The sequence below is a fragment of the Pygocentrus nattereri genome, chromosome 21, assembly GCF_015220715.1.
Source record: "Pygocentrus nattereri isolate fPygNat1 chromosome 21, fPygNat1.pri, whole genome shotgun sequence".
NCBI lineage: Eukaryota > Metazoa > Chordata > Actinopteri > Characiformes > Serrasalmidae > Pygocentrus > Pygocentrus nattereri.
The window spans coordinates 34905235-34922734 of NC_051231.1; the positions used below are offsets into that span (position 1 = coordinate 34905235).

At 45.2% G+C, this 17500-nt stretch overlaps 1 protein-coding gene across 1 annotated transcript; it reads right to left on the reverse strand.

The window, feature by feature from the left end:
- Positions 1-1510: 1510 nt before the first annotated feature.
- On the reverse strand, positions 1511-11928 carry apobec2a (apolipoprotein B mRNA editing enzyme, catalytic polypeptide-like 2a). Its single transcript, XM_017684459.2, has 3 exons — positions 11628-11928; positions 2357-2887; positions 1511-1643 (listed from the first exon to the last, which is right to left on the reverse strand). Exons 1-2 carry the CDS (start codon positions 11891-11893, stop codon positions 2359-2361), a joined length of 795 nt encoding a protein of 264 aa, XP_017539948.1. The 5' UTR covers positions 11894-11928; the 3' UTR covers positions 1511-1643; positions 2357-2358.
- Between the last annotated feature and the right edge of the window lie 5572 nt (positions 11929-17500).

The window sequence follows — 17500 nt, forward strand, 5'->3', positions numbered from 1 at the left end:
GTGTGCAGAAGGGATATGAAACATGGTGAACCTGCAGTATAAAATATTATACAATAAAAACAACTAGTAACTAGAACTTTCACAAACGGATTTTAATCACTTCGGTCAATCCGTGTAAAGTCACCAAAGTCCTCCTAACTGACTGAACGTCTCAGACTGGCCTAATATTTTCAGTGTTTAATAAAGTCATTGTGTGCAGAATTTTAGGCCTGCATCTTTATTCATTTCTGAGATATAGTTTTTATAGGTTGATGCCTTTTTTGGTGTTTTTTGCCTCAGAAATAAGTAGAAAAAAGTGTAGATTTTGAAAAGTCATAACTTTTTAACATTTTGTAGTAAATGTATGAAATTTTCAGTGATTATTATTTGGGTTAAGACGTGTTTAACAACATAACAATAGAATCTACAGACATGTATGTTTGTTGTTTTATGCCTTGCTAAAAATTTGAGAAATTTCCACACTGATTACACCATATCTCTCAAATGTATTATTTATTTATTTATTTATTATTATTTATTATTAGGTATTATTGTAAAAGTAGCAAACGTTTCTGAATTATAAAATTTAAAATATGCTACATGCAAAATGTGTTCATTTAATTGTGATCTTCAAACTGGTATACATCATTCTGTGGCCGGCCTTGTTAGAAACAAACAGTACGCATTTGAAATGTAGTGTGATGTGATTGTTTTTCATTTTTCTACTGCAATATGAATAATAAATAACAAAATTTATACAACTTATACATTTGCTCAAATGCACAAAGAAATCCATTTTACAGCATGTGTGCATCTTCTGTTTTGGTTGTTAAACACGCATTGAAGGAAAGAAGTTAAAAAAGTTAAAAAGTTATGACTTATTAAATGTGGCACCTTTTGATTTCACTTTAAGGTTAAAAGAACAAGGCCACGCCCACTTTTTTACAAGCCCTTTTTTTGCACACTACACTGACGTTACTTAATAAATATATTAAACAAATCTGAGACCTTCAGTCAATTTTTCATAAATCTGGTGATTTAAGGTGGACACACACACACACACACACACACACACACATACACACACTCACACTCACACACACTCACACACACACACACACTCACTTACACGCACACACATACACACACACACACACACTCACTTACACACACTCACACACACACTCACACTCACACTCACACTCACACTCACACACACACACACACACAAACACACCTGTCACACACACTCATCCACAACACCAGCTCACCTGGCAGGTAGATAAAAGTACCAAAGATCATTTTGTGTTTAAAGAATATCATTTCATATAACAAAATAAGTTGTGTGTGTTTGTCGTTGTTTGGAGTCACAGATTCACTTTCTAACACACACTGAGCTTTTCTGCATTCTCACACAGACACACACACACACACACACTCACACACACACACACTCACACAGACACACACACACACTCACACAGACACACACACACATACTCACACACACACACACTCACACTCACACAGACACACACAGACACACACACTTACTCACACACACACATTCACACAGACACACACACTCACACAGACACACACACTCCCTTTAAGGTGTTTGGAAAGGAGTCAATTCTGATCTGATCCTTCAGCTCCACTGGATCCTGAAACACAGAGAGAACGTATTTATGATTAATATATAGAGAGTCAATAAACGCTGGACATTAAATTCACTGCTGTTTTTCTGTAATGTGATTTAATCTGGATTGAACTGGTGTAACAGGGGATTGTGCGTGTCTCTATCAGCCTCAACAGGTCTGTGATCCTGCTCTCTGAATTTGATTGTTGCTTTGATGGACACTGAAGTCTGATTTGACACAACGATAAAAAGCCAAACAAGTAAACAAGTGATCAGCTGATCAGATGCAGGGAAATCTTTAGAGTGTCATCAGTCCTATAATCAGGCCTGGAGCAAACGAAAGAAAGAGTGTAGAGCTGCACTTGACTTTCGGCACTGAGACTGGAGTGTGTGTGTGTGTGTGTGTGAGTGAGTGTGAGAGTGCGTGTGTATGAATGTGTGTATATGAGTGTGTGTCTGTGTGAGGGTGAGTGTGTGTCTGTGTGAGGGTGAGTGTGTGTCTGTGTGAGGGTGAGTGTGTGTATGTGTGAGTGTGTGTGAGGGTGAGTGTGTGTATGTGTGAGTGTGTGTGTTTCATAGTAGTTACTGAATAATTCATGGTGGTTACTGAGTAATTCGTATTTAGTCTTTCTTTATTGCAGACTTGACCTCATACGCATGCTTTTATTATGTAATTATGTGTAGTATAAGAAATAGCAAACATATGACTAATTATTCTGATGGTGTGCTGTCACTCACATTCACTCCAGGATGTCTGCCAGCTTCTCCTGGTAGAATTCATAGTTCTCCTGGCAGTCCTCCCACGGAGTGAACTTCTGATCCTCGTGCTCTACGAACGTGTCCCAGCTGTAGGAGAAATCCAGCGGCTTCATCATGCGCAGTTTACACCCCGCGCCGGCCAGTGCCTTCAGCCCAGCCCTGATGTCCGGCTCCTCAAAGTCCAGCAGACGGGCGGAGAAGATAGTCAGCTGCAGCGTCTTCCTCTCCTGCAGGATCTCTATCAGCTTGGCACAGCAGGAGGCGCAAGGGCTGGACGACACGTACCAGGTGGCCTTGTAGTTAACAGATGGGTCGTACTGCGGCAGAACCAGGTGGAAGAAGGCCAGCTCAGCGTGAGCCCCCGCGTGCTCATCCTCCACAAAGCCCCTCAGCAGACCGTCCACTCCTTGGCTCTGATCCACCAGGTAACACAGCAATGTCTTATTGCGGCCAGAAGAGTACTCCACATTCTTAAACTGGAACTTAAAGGAGAAGGGGTCCATCCGGTCCCTGCAGGGGGAGAGAACACTGACTTAATAAGGGTCACTTAATCTTAATCTTTAGGAGAAGTGTAGTGACCTTGTAGTGAGAATAGTGATGTTTACGGGAAGTGTAATGACGAAGGTTAGAATAGCGACCTCTAGGAGAAGTGTAATTACCTTGTGGTGAGAATAGTGATCATCAGGAGACGTGTAGTGGCTATGAGGTGAGAATAGTGATCATCAGGAGACGTGTAGTGGCTATGAGGTGAGAATAGTGACCTTTAGGAGAGGTGTAGAGGCTATGAGGTGAGAATAGTGACCTTTAGAAGAGGTGCATTGACCTTGTGGTGACAATAGTGACCTTAGGAAGAAGTGTAGTGAACTTTAGGATAGGTATAGTGATGTAGTGGTGAGAATAGTGACCTTTAGCTGATGTGTAGTCATCTTGTTGAATATGTTGATCTTTATTAGAAGTGTAGTGACCTTGAGGTGAAAATAGTGACCTTTAGGGGAGGTGTAGTGAACGTAAGGTAAGAATAGTGATCTTTAGGAGAACTGTAGTGACCTTGTAGTGACAATAATGATCTTTAGGAGAACTGTAGTGACCTTAGACTAAGACCAGTAACCTTGTGGTGAGAATAGTGACCTTTAGAAAAAGCCTAGTATGTTTATGTTCAGTCATAATTAATATTGTGCTCTTGTATTTTTGCCTTCCCTATGACTTGTTTTTGGAGATCACTTGGAATTGGAGTTGACTCCAATATTTCTAGAATTCGCTACATGTTAAGGTGAACCTTAGGTGAAAGTGGTTGGTTAGTGTAGTGGGTAACACATCTGCCCTCTATGCTGTAGACTGGGGGTTCAATCCCCCATCTGGGTAAGCACCCTACACTATACCAATAAGAGTCCTTGGGCAAGACTCCTGACACCACCTTCGCCTACTTGTGTAAAATGATCAAATTGTAAGTCGCTCTGGATAAGAGCGTCAGCCAAATGACATAAAGGTAAACCTATCTAGCTTATACTTTAGCACTATAGCCAGAAACCACACAGTCCATTTAAAGTCACTTAACAGCTTGCAAGTGTATGATTCAGACATGCCGTTAGCATCATGCTAATTGGTATGCATGCACTATTTGCATGCTTAAATGGTTCTCTGCACGGTGAAATGGTTCTTCAGATTGATGCAGAACGTATTGTAAATGGTTCTTCATAGCACCATTTATTAGGGGCAAATCCAATAATCAGGGTCAGAGAGCCAACACGGAGAGATCGGGGAACAGACATGACAAAAAGAAACACAGACTAAACAGAACAAACACCCAACAACACAAAGACCAGCAAGCTAACAAGGGAAAATACAGGGCTTAAGTACAGGAACAACGAGGGTTAACAAGACACAGGTGGTTACAATCAGGGGCAGGGTCTGGAAACAAGGGGCAGGACTGGGAAGAAACAAAAGAAGGAATCACACGGACAAGACCAAAACAAAACAAAAGTACATGTAAGACTGGGAGGGGCCAATCCTGACATCATGGTTCTATACAGAATCATTGTCTTTACTAAAGAATCCTTAAGCATCTTTAAGAGTGTAGGTCTACTTTTAGCTGTTAGCTACATTAGCCCCTTAGCTCCAGTTGCCAAACTAAAGAGGACACCAAATATTTCCTGGCTGCTCGACTGCGTTTGGGGTGGGATTGTAACGAGCGTTTTCTCATTTGATTTCACTTAACAGTGACTCTTGCTGCAATGTTGGGCAGCTTTGTGCTCCGGTAAAGCAGTGGTGACATTTCCCACCTTCAGCTCGACGCTCGTTCACTAGCCTTAGCAGAGTTAGCGACCCAGTGACTTGCACAACTCCCAGTGCAGCCCCTCCATTCATGTTGCGGGGTATTTTTACTGGAGCTAATATAGCCCGAGAGGCTCAGATACCAGGCCTGACAAAGCAACGAGGCTCAGTTTCGGGTTCTCCTCCAAATATCTCTCTGCTGAACAGATAAAAACCCCCACCATGCACTGCAGCTAAGCCTGCGGGGTCTCGGATCACACTCTGGGGGTTTCTGCCCGATTATTACTGCATTACTGTGTTTGGATGGAAAGAAACGAGGCTCCTTCGAATGGCAGTGGGTGGAAATGCCAGAGAATCTGCATGCTATTAATATTTGCACACACAGAGTCTGGTAATGCTATCTTTATGGGGGCTTTCCACTGAACTATGCACTACTGCTACCGGACACCTCAAAGGCTAGACGCAAACCAAGGGCTACCCTTAACCTTAACCTGAGTGTCTGTGGCCGCTGCATCTTAAATGAAGTTGTTAAAGATTTAAAACGTTCTGTTCACTCCTCAGGCCATACAGGCCATACAGGCCATACAGGCCATAGAGGCCATAGAGGTCATACAGGCCATACAGGCCATAGAGGCCATACAGGCCATATAGGCCATACAGGCCATAGAGGCCATACAGGCCATACAGGCCATAGAGGCCATACAGGCCATAGAGGCCATACAGGCCATACAGGCCATAGAGGCCATACAGGCCATACAAGCCATACAGGCCAGAGAGGCCATACAGGCCATACAGGCCATACAAGCCATACAGGCCATACAGCCCATACAGGCCATAGAGGCCATACAGCCCATACAGGCCATAGAGGCCATACAGGCCATACAAGCCATACAGGCCAGAGAGGCCATACAGGCCATACAGGCCATACAGGCCATACAAGCCATACAGGCCATACAGCCCAACCAGGCCATAGAGGCCATACAGGCCATACAAGCCATACAGGCCAGAGAGGCCATACAGGCCATACAGGCCATACAAGCCATACAGGCCATACAGCCCATACAGGCCATAGAGGCCATATAGGCAACACAGGCCATACAGGCCATAGAGGCCATAGAGGCCATACAGGCCATAGAGGCCATATAGTCCTACAGGCCATACAGGCCATAGAGGCCATACAGGCCATACGTGGACAGTGAGCTGTAAGTACAGCCCATTTTAAATTGGTTGTTTTTGTGACGTCACACAACCAGCCAAGTTGGCCAAAATGTTTTGAGTTTTAGTTAACATATTCCTACATATATGAGTTTAACTCTGTTGCTATGGTAACCAGGAGTATCAAGTTCTGTTACTGGCCGACTCTGAGGTGCATTTAACCCCTTAAATATTCAACTTAATATTCAACTTTTGTGTGGTTTTATGTACCAACCGCAGTCGCCGTTCATATTTACATGACTGTTTTCCAAACTTGATCCCTTCTAATCAAACAGGCCGTATTTTTAAGGCTGATATATGTAAATTAGCTCTGCTCTGATTGGCTGCCCTGTACTGTTGCCTCATACACAAAAGCAGAAACATTCCTTACAACTTCAGTGAAAATGGGGGGGCAAAACCACTGCAGTATTGGGGATCAGACGTAAGTAAATGCAGAGGTTTTAGTGACATCACAAAAGCATGGTCTGTGTATGTGGAGTGGAGAGTAAATGGTGTTTTTGAAACTTTATAAATGTTTACATTAAAAAAGAGGAAAATGACATATGGGCTCTTTAAGAGAAATATTTTAGGTGTGTTATGTAGCCTTTTAGTCTTTCTAATAAAAGCTGAGAACGTCTCCACAACCATGTAAATGTTTTTTTTCTGGGGGTGGGAGGAATTTGGGTCCCCACAAAGGGATAATTACCCGCTCACTCACACAGTGTGTGTCGGTGATTTCCTCTGCCAGCTGGCCTTACTGACCCCAGTCGCTCCACTTTGCCAAATTTAAAGCGTCTGATTCTGCTGCCAGTTCATGTCCCAGAGCTCCAGATGAGCTTAGATGCGAACGCAGCGTGTAATCAGGCCTTCGGCACTAAATTCCCTAATTAATCACTCCACTCTCCACTCATATCACACTAATGAAAGGTCCAGCCAGGTTAAGACCCCAGTGAAGGCCTGACAAAGTGACCTGGACTCGCTGTGCAGTGTAAAGCGCATGTCGTACGTTTTACAGATTGCAGTCGTGCAGCGTCGCTGAGCGCTGACAGAAGCCGCTGCAGTAGCTGAAGGAGCTTCAGGGTTCGTGTGTGTTCTACCTTTACTGCAGGATGTGTCTCAAATCAGGTAATTTCACAGAGTTCTAGCTACTTTTACTGCAGGATGTGTCTCAAATCAGGTACTTTCACAGAGTTCTAGCTACCTTTACTGCAGGATGTGTCTCAAATCAGGTACTTTCACAGAGTTCTAGCTACCTTTACTGCAGGATGTGTCTCAAATCAGGTACTTTCACAGAGTTCTAGCTACCTTTACTGCAGGATGTGTCTCAAATCAGGTAATTTCACAGAGTTCTAGCTACTTTTACTGCAGGATGTGTCTCAAATCAGGTACTTTCACAGAGTTCTAGCTACCTTTACTGCAGGATGTATCTCAAATCAGGTACTTTCACAGAGTTCTAGCTACCTTTACTGCAGGATGTGTCTCAAATCAGGTACTTTCACAGAGTTCTAGCTACCTTTACTGCAGGATGTGTCTCAAATCAGGTACTTTCACAGAGTTCTAGCTACTTTTACTAGAGATTGTATCTCAAATCAGGTACTTTGACAGTGTTCTAGCTACCTTTACTACACACAGAGGCAGAACAAACAACCCTGCAGGGCTCAGTAAGAAGGCCAGGCTTTACTGCTGCAGTCTGAAACTACAGCCATAGAGTCGAGTCTTCACGAGCCGAATGACGTGGCGCCCTGAGAGGGCCAGACTGCCCGCCTAGGGTGTGACTTCACTCCCAGTTTCTCTGGTGGGCGCCGGTGTGACTGACGCCTCACCTGCACCGCAGCCGATCAGCCGAAATGAGTTCCCTCCTTCGTTATTTCTGGAAATGGGCAGAATTAAAGCTTTAAGATGCTGCTGGTGTTTCTAGCCGACGCACTTTAGTCCATGTTTATAGATGACAGGGTGTCAGACGTCCCGAAAACACACGTTACTGCCGGTCGACTGCGTTTGGGAAAGGGGAGAAGGGGAGAAGGGTAGAAGGGGAGAAGGGTAGAAGGGGAGAAGGGTAGAAGGGGAGAAGGGGAGAAGGGTAGAAGGGGAGAAGGGGAGAAGGGGAGATGGGGAGAAGGGTAGAAGGGTAGAAGGGGAGAAGGGGAGAAGGGTAGAAGGGGAGAAGGGTAGAAGGGGAGAAGGGGAGAAGGGTAGAAGGGGAGATGGGTAGAAGGGGAGAAGGGGAGAAGGGGAGAAGGGTAGAAGGGGAGAAGGGGAGAAGGGGAGATGGGTAGAAGGGTAGAAGGGGAGAAGGGTAGAAGGGGAGAAGGGGAGAAGGGTAGAAGGGGAGAAGGGGAGAAGGGGAGAAGGGGAGAAGGGGAGATGGGGAGAAGGGGAGAAGGGGAGATGGGTAGAAGGGGAGAAGGGGAGAACGGGAGAAGGAGAGAAGGGGAGAAGGGTAGAAGGGGAGAAGGGGAGAAGGGTAGAAGGGGAGAAGGGGAGATGGGTAGAAGGGTAGAAGGGGAGAAGGGGAGATGGGTAGAAGGGTAGAAGGGGAGAAGGGGAGAAGGGTAGAAGGGGAGAAGGAGAGAAGGGGAGAAGGGTAGAAGGGGAGAAGGGGAGAAGGGGAGAAGGAGAGAAGGGGAGAAGGGTAGAAGGGGAGAAGGGGAGATGGGTAGAAGGGTAGAAGGGGAGAAGGGTAGAAGGGGAGAAGGGTAGAAGGGGAGAAGGGGAGAAGGACCCGCTCAGCTGATTTGAGCGCTGTAGCTTTGTGCTGAGGACCGAGTCTGTACTGAGTGTAAGGAGGGAGTGTTTATACAGCAGCTCACTGATGGTGACCTTACTGAGGTATTTGACCTTTAGAGGGCTGTGAGTGTGTGTCTGAGTGAGTGTGTGTGTGTGCATCAGTGAGTGTGTGTGTGTGTGAGTGTGTGTGTCTGAGTATGTGTGAGTGTGTGTGTGTGTCTGAGTGTGTGTGCGTGTGTCTGTGCGAGTGTGTCTGTGTGTGTGAGTGTGTGTGTGTGCGTCAGTGAGTGTGTGTGTGTGTGTGTGAGTATGTGTGTGTGCGTCAGTGAGTGTGTGTGTGTGTGAGTGTGTGTGTGTGCGTCAGTGAGTGTGTGTGTGTGTTAGAGGTTTATAAGGACGTGCTGAGAGACGAACAGCAGGCCAAGCGTCTGACAGCCCCACAGCGCGTCAGTGGACATCAGCAGGCAGTCGTTAGGAGAACGGGGTGATTCAGTAAATTAAAGCGGATAAACGACGTCATTTGGTCAGATTTCCCCGTCCATCCGCTCTCTAAACCAGCAGACCGCTCACGTTCTCAGAGTTTAGCTTTATCGCTGCAGCCGGAACAAAGGCGCTCTTTCCTTTTTAGGCGTCAGATGAAAATTCTTGTGCTTTACATTGTGTGAAGATTTCATAATAAATGGCCCAAAATAACGGCCATACATGTTCTAGCTACTTAACTGCAGGCTGTGTCAAATTGAGTACCTCAGTTTTGTTCTAGCTACTGTTACTGCAGGCTCAAATCTAGTCCTTTCACAGTGTTCTAGCTACCTTTACTGCAGGATGTGTCTCAAATCAGGTCCTTTCACAGTGTTCTAGCTACTTTTACTAGAGGATGTGTCTCAAATCGGGTCCTTTCACAGTGTTCTAGCTACTTTTACTAGAGGATGTGTCTCAAATCGGGTACTTTCACAGTGTTCTAGCTACTTTTACTGCAGGATGTGTCTCAAATCAGGTCCTTTCACAGTGTTAGTTAGTGGTTCTGTTTCTATTTAGAAGCGTTTTTACAGAAGAACCGTGTTTGAGAGTGCGCGGTTCCCATATTTTAATTCTGTCCATCACCGTCCAGTTCCTGCGGTGCAGGCTGGGTACGAGGCCTCCTGTGTGAGCTGCTCTCCCAGCTCTGCTCTGACCTTCCAGCACCGCACACACACGGCCGCATGTATATATAGATACGTATCATATACTGTGGTGACCCTGAACTCTGCGTCCAGCTCGTCTGCGTCCCCCCGTGAGCCCCCCGGCCGTCTGTCACCGTCAGCTTAACGCTCAACTACAGCTAAAACTACAGCTACCGTGCTGGTTCTCATGTCTACGTGTTCTATGGCTCAGTTTTTGATGTCGTTTGCTCATCCAAATATATATGTTATTATTTAACAGGACCGATCTAAAGAACCCTTTAGCACCTTTACTTTTAAAAGGGTAGTACAGCAGGAATTAGCACCTTTAGTCCTGCTGCATTTCCCAGTCTGAACACTCTACTCGTTCTAGCTACTTTACAGCATACTGTGTCTCAAAGTGAGTACTTCCACTGTGTTCTAGATACTTTACAGCATACTGTGTCTCAAAGTGAGTACTTCCACTGTGTTCTAGATACTTTACAGCATACTGTGTCTCAAAGTGAGTACTTCCACAGTGTTCTAGATACTTTACAGCATACTGTGTCTCAAAGTGAGTACTTCCACTGTGTTCTAGCTACTTTACAGCATACTGTGTCTCAAAGTGAGTACTTCCACTGTGTTCTAGATACTTTACAGCATACTGTGTCTCAAAGTGAGTACTTCCACAGTGTTCTAGATACTTTACAGCATACTGTGTCTCAAAGTGAGTACTTCCACAGTGTTCTAGATACTTTACAGCATACTGTGTCTCAAAGTGAGTACTTCCACAGTGTTCTAGATACTTTACAGCATACTGTGTCTCAAAGTGAGTGCTTCCACTGTGTTCTAGATACTTTACAGCATACTGTGTCTCAAAGTGAGTACTTCCACAGTGTTCTAGATACTTTACAGCATACTGTGTCTCAAAGTGAGTACTTCCACAGTGTTCTAGATACTTTACAGCATACTGTGTCTCAAAGTGAGTACTTCCACAATGTTCTAGATACTTTACAGCATACTGTGTCTCAAAGTGAGTACGCCCAGTGTTCTAGATACTTTACAGCATACTGTGTCTCAAATTGAGTACTTCCACAGTGTTCTAGATACTTTACAGCATACTGTGTCTCAAAGTGAGTACTTCCACAGTGTTCTAGATACTTTACAGCATACTGTGTCTCAAATTGAGTACTTCCACTGTGTTCTAGATACTTTACAGCATACTGTGTCTCAAATTGAGTACTTCCACTGTGTTCTAGATACTTTACAGCATACTGTGTCTCAAAGTGAGTACTTCCACTGTGTTCTAGATACTTTACAGCATACTGTGTCAAAGTGAGTACTTCCATGTTGTTCTAGCTGTTACTGCAGGCTGTGTCTCAAATCAAATACTTTCACAGTGTTCTAGCTACTTTACAGCATAGTGTGTGTCAAAGTGAGTACTTCCATGTTGTTCTAGCTACTGTTACTGCAGGCTGTGTCTCAAATCAAGTACTTCCACTGTGTTCTAGCTACTTTACAGCATACTGTGTGTCAAAGTGAGTACTTCCATGTTGTTCTAGCTACTGTTACTGCAGGCTGTGTCTCAAATCAAGTACTTCCACAGTGTTCTAGATACTTTACAGCATACTATTTGTCAAAATGAGTACTTCCATGTCGTTCTAGCTACTGTTACTGCAGGCTGTGTCTCAAATCAAATACTTTCACAGTGTTCTAGCTACTGTTACTGCAGGCTGTGTCTCAAATTGAGTAGTGCAGGATATCTGCAGTATAGTATATATAGCATATAGCTACTTTACTGCAGGCTGCATTTCCCAGTCTGAACACTTTACTTGTTCTAGGTACTTTACTGCAGGCTGTTTCTCAAGTCTAGTACTTCCACCGTGTTCTAGCTACTCATACAGTGTGTGTAGGTCACTCACCCTGTGAAAGTTTCGAAGGGTGGCAGCTCCATTGGTTCTGGTTTATCCTGTCCAGCGTTGCCGGCCGCTCCTTTGGTCACTTCGGCGTCTCCATTGGCCACAGCTTCGCCTGCTCCGTTCACCTCCACCTGCTCTCCATCCTCTGCACTCTTCTCTACATTCTGTTCCTCCTTCTTCACCTCCGTCTCCGTCTTTTTCTCCGCCACTCTCTCCTTCCTCCTCATGGCCAGCCTGGAGCTCACACCGCTGCTGCTCTTCTCCGCCATCACTGACCTCACACTGACCAGGAGGAGCTGTATTTATAACTGACTGTGTGGTGGTGGTCTTGGGGAGGGGATGAAGAAGACGGAGGGGAGGGGATGGGGGGAAGTGGGGGGCCCATCAGCAGCTGCTGCGGGTGCTATAAAAAGGCTGCAGGACTGACACACAGATACTCAGTGTTCACTTTATTTTGTCCACCTACCTTAAACGTTTGGCCACTTTATCAGAAACGCCTTCCACGCAGCTGCACTGTGCAGGTTTACAGTTACAGACTGAAGCTCATCAGATACAGTCATACAAAGCACTCATCAATGGAAAGAGAGACCGCCATAAGACCACCCTAAGACCACCACTGACCAGATAACTGTGCCCTGTGACACTGGTAGTGCATCCAGATCAGTGGTGTAATCATCAGTTGCTGAACTGAATCAAACAGAGTTGAAATGAAATGAAATTAATCAAGTTGGACTGAGTTGAACTGAAATAAACGGAACTGAATTTAAATGAAATAAAACAAAATGAGCTGAACCGAAAAAAGTGAATTACATTAAACCAAAAAGAAATGAATTAACTTAAAAATGTATTGAACTGAACTGAAGTAAAATGAAATGAACTGAATCGAATTGAAATGAACTGAACTGAGTTGAACTGAACAAACTGAATTAAAAATGAAACACAAACTGAACTGACCTGACTTAATCCATCTAATCAAATTGAACCAAACTGAACTCAATAATAATCAGTAATTTTATAATTAACTTGCTATTTTACTTTAAACTATTTCGGTGAGAGTCTCCTTTAGCCAGTCTGTCTTATTGGTTCAGAATGGCACTTACACATATTCACCACCAGGTGGCAGCACACACTCTGTTTATTCTGTTCAGTCCCTGCTGGGCTGAGCTCTCACTCCACAGCAGGCCTGCTTTAGGACGCACTAACAAGCTCAGGTCTATTAGAGACTACTTAAAGGAGAAGTCCACCAATTTTTAAAAACGTTCTTCATAATTAACCAGTTACGATGTAATCAGAGCAGTTCTGAGTGGTTTGGTGTGAAACGCTCTGTTCTAGATCAACTTACCAGAACCGTTCCCAGTGGTGGTGATGGGAACCAGACGTCCCTCTAAAAGCTCCTCACAGTGGTGGTGATGGGAACCAGACGTCCCTCTAAAAGCTCCTACAGAAAGTTCCTACATGAGCTGGTTCTGAATTCACTGCCTGATGACTGAGACGCTGTTTTATGAGAGTTTAGAGAACTTCAACTCCATTCATGGTGGAGGGAGACATGCAGGGCGCTGTGCGGCAAAATAGTCCCCAAAGAAAACTCATTATTCCAGATTTTCCACTGTTTTCCATCATCAACATTCCATATAAGCTCAGAAGACTCGTGTAGGTTCTCTGGTGGTTCTGGATGGTAAATAAAGTGTCTATATCTGTGTTGTAGTCATGGCGACGCCTGGTTCCCATCACCACCACTGTAAAGACGCCTGAACCGTTTCACACCAAACCCTCTGGATCTCTCCGTTTACATCTCACAGAGTGGATTATTGAAAAATCACCTGGTTTGAGACGCGTGAACAGAACCAGTCAAACTGGACTTAGGTCAGTCGATCTGAACAGGACTGAAAATCACCGCCCGTATGGAAAAAATATATGGGCGTATATTTTTACATATTTGAAATACATGTGAACGTTAAAACACTAAAATGTATTTTACCCTCACGGCATTTGGCTGACACTCTTCTCCAGAGCGACTTACAGTTTGATCATTTTGCACAGGGAGGTGAAGGCGGTGTTGGGAGTCTTGCCCAAGGACTCTTATTGGTATAGTGTAGGGTGTTTACCCAGGTGGGGATTGAACCCCAGTCTACAGCATAGAAGGCAGTGGTGTTAACCACTACACTAACCAACTCACCCTCACAGTCACCCTCACCCTCACTCACTCTCATCCTCACACTCATCCTCACTCTCATCCTCACAGTCACCCTCACCCTCACTCACTCTCATCCTCACACTCATCCTCACTCTCATCCTCACAGTCACCCTCACCCTCACTCACTCTCATCCTCACACTCATCCTCACACTCATCCTCACACTCATCCTCACTCTCATCCTCACACTCATCCTCACACTCACCCTCACACTCATCCTCACCCTCATCCTCACACTTCACACTCACCCTCACACTCATCCTCACCCTCATCCTCACACTTCACACCCACCCTCACTGACCCTCATCCTCACACTCATACTCACACTCATCCTCACACTCACCCTCATCCTCACACTCATCCTCACACTCACCCTCATCCTCACTCACCCTCACACTCACCCTCACTCATCCTCACCCTCATCCTCACCCTCACTCACAGTCATCCTCACACTCATCCTCACACTCACTCTCACACTCATCCTCACTCTCATCCTCACACTCATCCTCACTCTCATCCTCACACTCATCCTCACACTCATCCTCACACTCATCCTCACTCTCATCCTCACACTCATCCTCACACTCATCCTCACTCTCATCCTCACACTCATCCTCACACTCACCCTCACCCTCATCCTCACCCTCATCCTCACACTTCACACTCACCCTCACACTCATCCTCACCCTCATCCTCACACTTCACACCCACCCTCACTGACCCTCGTCCTCACACTCATACTCACACTCATCCTCACACTCACCCTCATCCTCACCCTCATCCTCACACTCATCCTCACACTCACCCTCATCCTCACTCACCCTCACACTCACCCTCACTCATCCTCACCCTCATCCTCACCCTCACTCACCCTCATCCTCACACTCATCCTCACACTCACCCGCATCCTCACTCACCCTCATCCTCTCACTCATCCTCTCACTCACACTCACTCTCATTCCTCTAAACTCTCTTCATGTGGAGCATATCTGAGTCTGTAACCTCTGACCAGCTACCTGACGCTTCATAAACCACATCCTGTGAACATCAGATTTCCATTTCGGAGTTTTTCAGTGTTTGTCCACCTGTCTGTCTGTCTGTTTGTCAATCTGTCTGTCTATCCATCTGTCTGTTTGTCTATCTGTCTGTCTGTTTGTCGATCTGTCTGTTTGTTGATTTGTCTGTTTATCTGTCTGTCTATCCATCTGTCTGTTTGTTGATCTGTCTGTCTGTCTGTCTATCCATCTGTCTGTCTGTCTATCTGTCTGTCTGTTTGTTGATCTGTCTGTCTATCTGTCTGTCTGTCTATCCATCTGTCTGTCTATCTGTTTGTTGATCTGTCTGTCTGTCTGTCTGTCTGTCTATCCATCTGTCTGGCTGTCTATCCACATGTCTGTCTGTCTATCTGTCTGTCTGCTTGTCTGTCTGTCTATCCATCTGTCTGGCTGTCTATCCACATGTCTGTCTGTCTATCTGTTTGTTGATCTGTTTGTCTATCTGTCTGTCTGTTTGTTGATCTGTCTGTCTGTCTGTCTATCCATCTGTCTGGCTGTCTATCCACATGTCTGTCTGTCTATCTGTTTGTTGATCTGTTTGTCTATCTGTCTGTCTGTTTGTTGATCTGTCTGTCTGTCTGTCTATCCATCTGTCTGGCTGTCTATCCACATGTCTGTCTGTCTATCTGTTTGTTGATCTGTCTGTCTGTCTGTCTGTCTATCCATCTGTCTGGCTGTCTATCCACATATCTGTCTGTCTATCTGTCTGTCTGTTTGTCTGGCTGTCTATCCACATGTCTGCCTGTCTGTCTATCTGTCTGTTTGTTGATCTGTCTGTCTATCTGTCTGTCTGTCTATCCATCTGTCTGGCTGTCTATCCACATGTCTGTCTGTCTATCTGTCTGTCTGTCTGTCTATCTATCTGTCTTTCTGTCCTGACAGACAGTGTAATGGAAATGCTGGCAGGTGTTCAGCTCTCTACCTGTCTGTCTGTCTGTCTGTCTGTCTGTCTGTCTGTCCTGACAGACAGTGTAATGGAAATGCTGGCAGGTGTTCAGCTCTCTACCTGTCTGTCTGTCTGTCTGTCTGTCTGTCCTGACAGACAGTGTAATGGAAATGCTGGCAGGTGTTCAGCTCTCTACCTGTCTGTCTGTCTGTCTGTCTGTCTGTCTGTCTGTCCTGACAGACAGTGTAATGGAAATGCTGGCAGGTGTTCAGCTCTCTACCTGTCTGTCTGTCTGTCTGTCTGTCTGTCTGTCCTGACAGACAGTGTAATGGAAATGCTGGCAGGTGTTCAGCTCTCTACCTGTCTGTCAGTCTGTCTGTCTGTCTGTCTGTCTGTCCTGACAGACAGTGTAATGGAAATGCTGGCAGGTGTTCAGCTCTCTACCTGTCTGTCAGTCTGTCTGTCTGTCTGTCTGTCTGTCTGTCCTGACAGACAGTGTAATGGAAATGCTGGCACATATTCAGCTCTCTACCTGCTCCCCTGCATTCCTGTGGTGGAGTGGAAATGGGGGCGGGGCTTAGCACAGTTGTGAAATGTGGGAAAAGACGGGTAGAGTTACCTCGACAGGTGTTTTATACCTGAGGGAAAACTGACGAAAAGGGCCGAAAACAGAGCTGTCAATCAAACTAACAAAACCACATTCAGACACTCAGAGAGAGCGTTTAGCAGCAAACCGGTTTCACAGAGCAGAACTTCATCAGCAATGCTGAACCTTCATCAGCACTGCTGAACCTTCATCAACACTGCTGAACCTTCATCAGAAATGCTGAACCTTCATCAGCACTGCTGAACCTTCATCAGAAATGCTGAACCTTCATCAGAAATGCTGAACCTTCATCAGCAATGCTGAACCTTCATCAACACTGCTGAACCTTCATCAGCACTGCTGAACCTACATCAACACTGCTGAACCTTCATCAGAAATGCTGAACCTTCATCAGCACTGCTGAACCTTCATCAGCAATGCTGAACCTACATCAACACTGCTGAACCTTCATCAGAAATGCTGAACCTTCATCAGCACTGCTGAACCTTCATCAGCAATGCTGAACCTTCATCAGCAATGCTGAACCTTCATCAACACTGCTGAACCTTCATCAGCAATGCTGAACCTACATCAACACTGCTGAACCTTCATCAGAAATGCTGAACCTTCATCAGCACTGCTGAACCTTCATCAGAAATGCTGAACCTTCATCAGAAATGCTGAACCTTCATCAGCACTGCTGAACCTTCATCAGAAATGCTGAACCTTCATCAGCAATGCTGAACCTTCATCAACACTGCTGAACCTTCATCAGCAATGCTGAACCTACATCAACACTGCTGAACCTTCATCAGAAATGCTGAACCTTCATCAGAAATGCTGAACCTTCATCAGCACTGCTGAACCTTCATCAGAAATGCTGAACCTTCATCAGAAATGCTGAACCTTCATCAGCACTGCAGAACCTTCATCAGAAATGCTGAACCTTCATCAGAACTGCTGAACCTTCATCAACACTGCTGAACCTTCATCAGCACTGCTGAACCTTCATCAGCACTGCTGTAAAAGTAGCTAGAACACTGTGAAAGTACCTGATTTGAGACGCAGCCTGTAGTGAAAGGGTAGCACTTTATAATAAGGGTACATGACCTGACAGTAATTAAGGCATTTACTAATTCTAAACTCATCAGGAAGT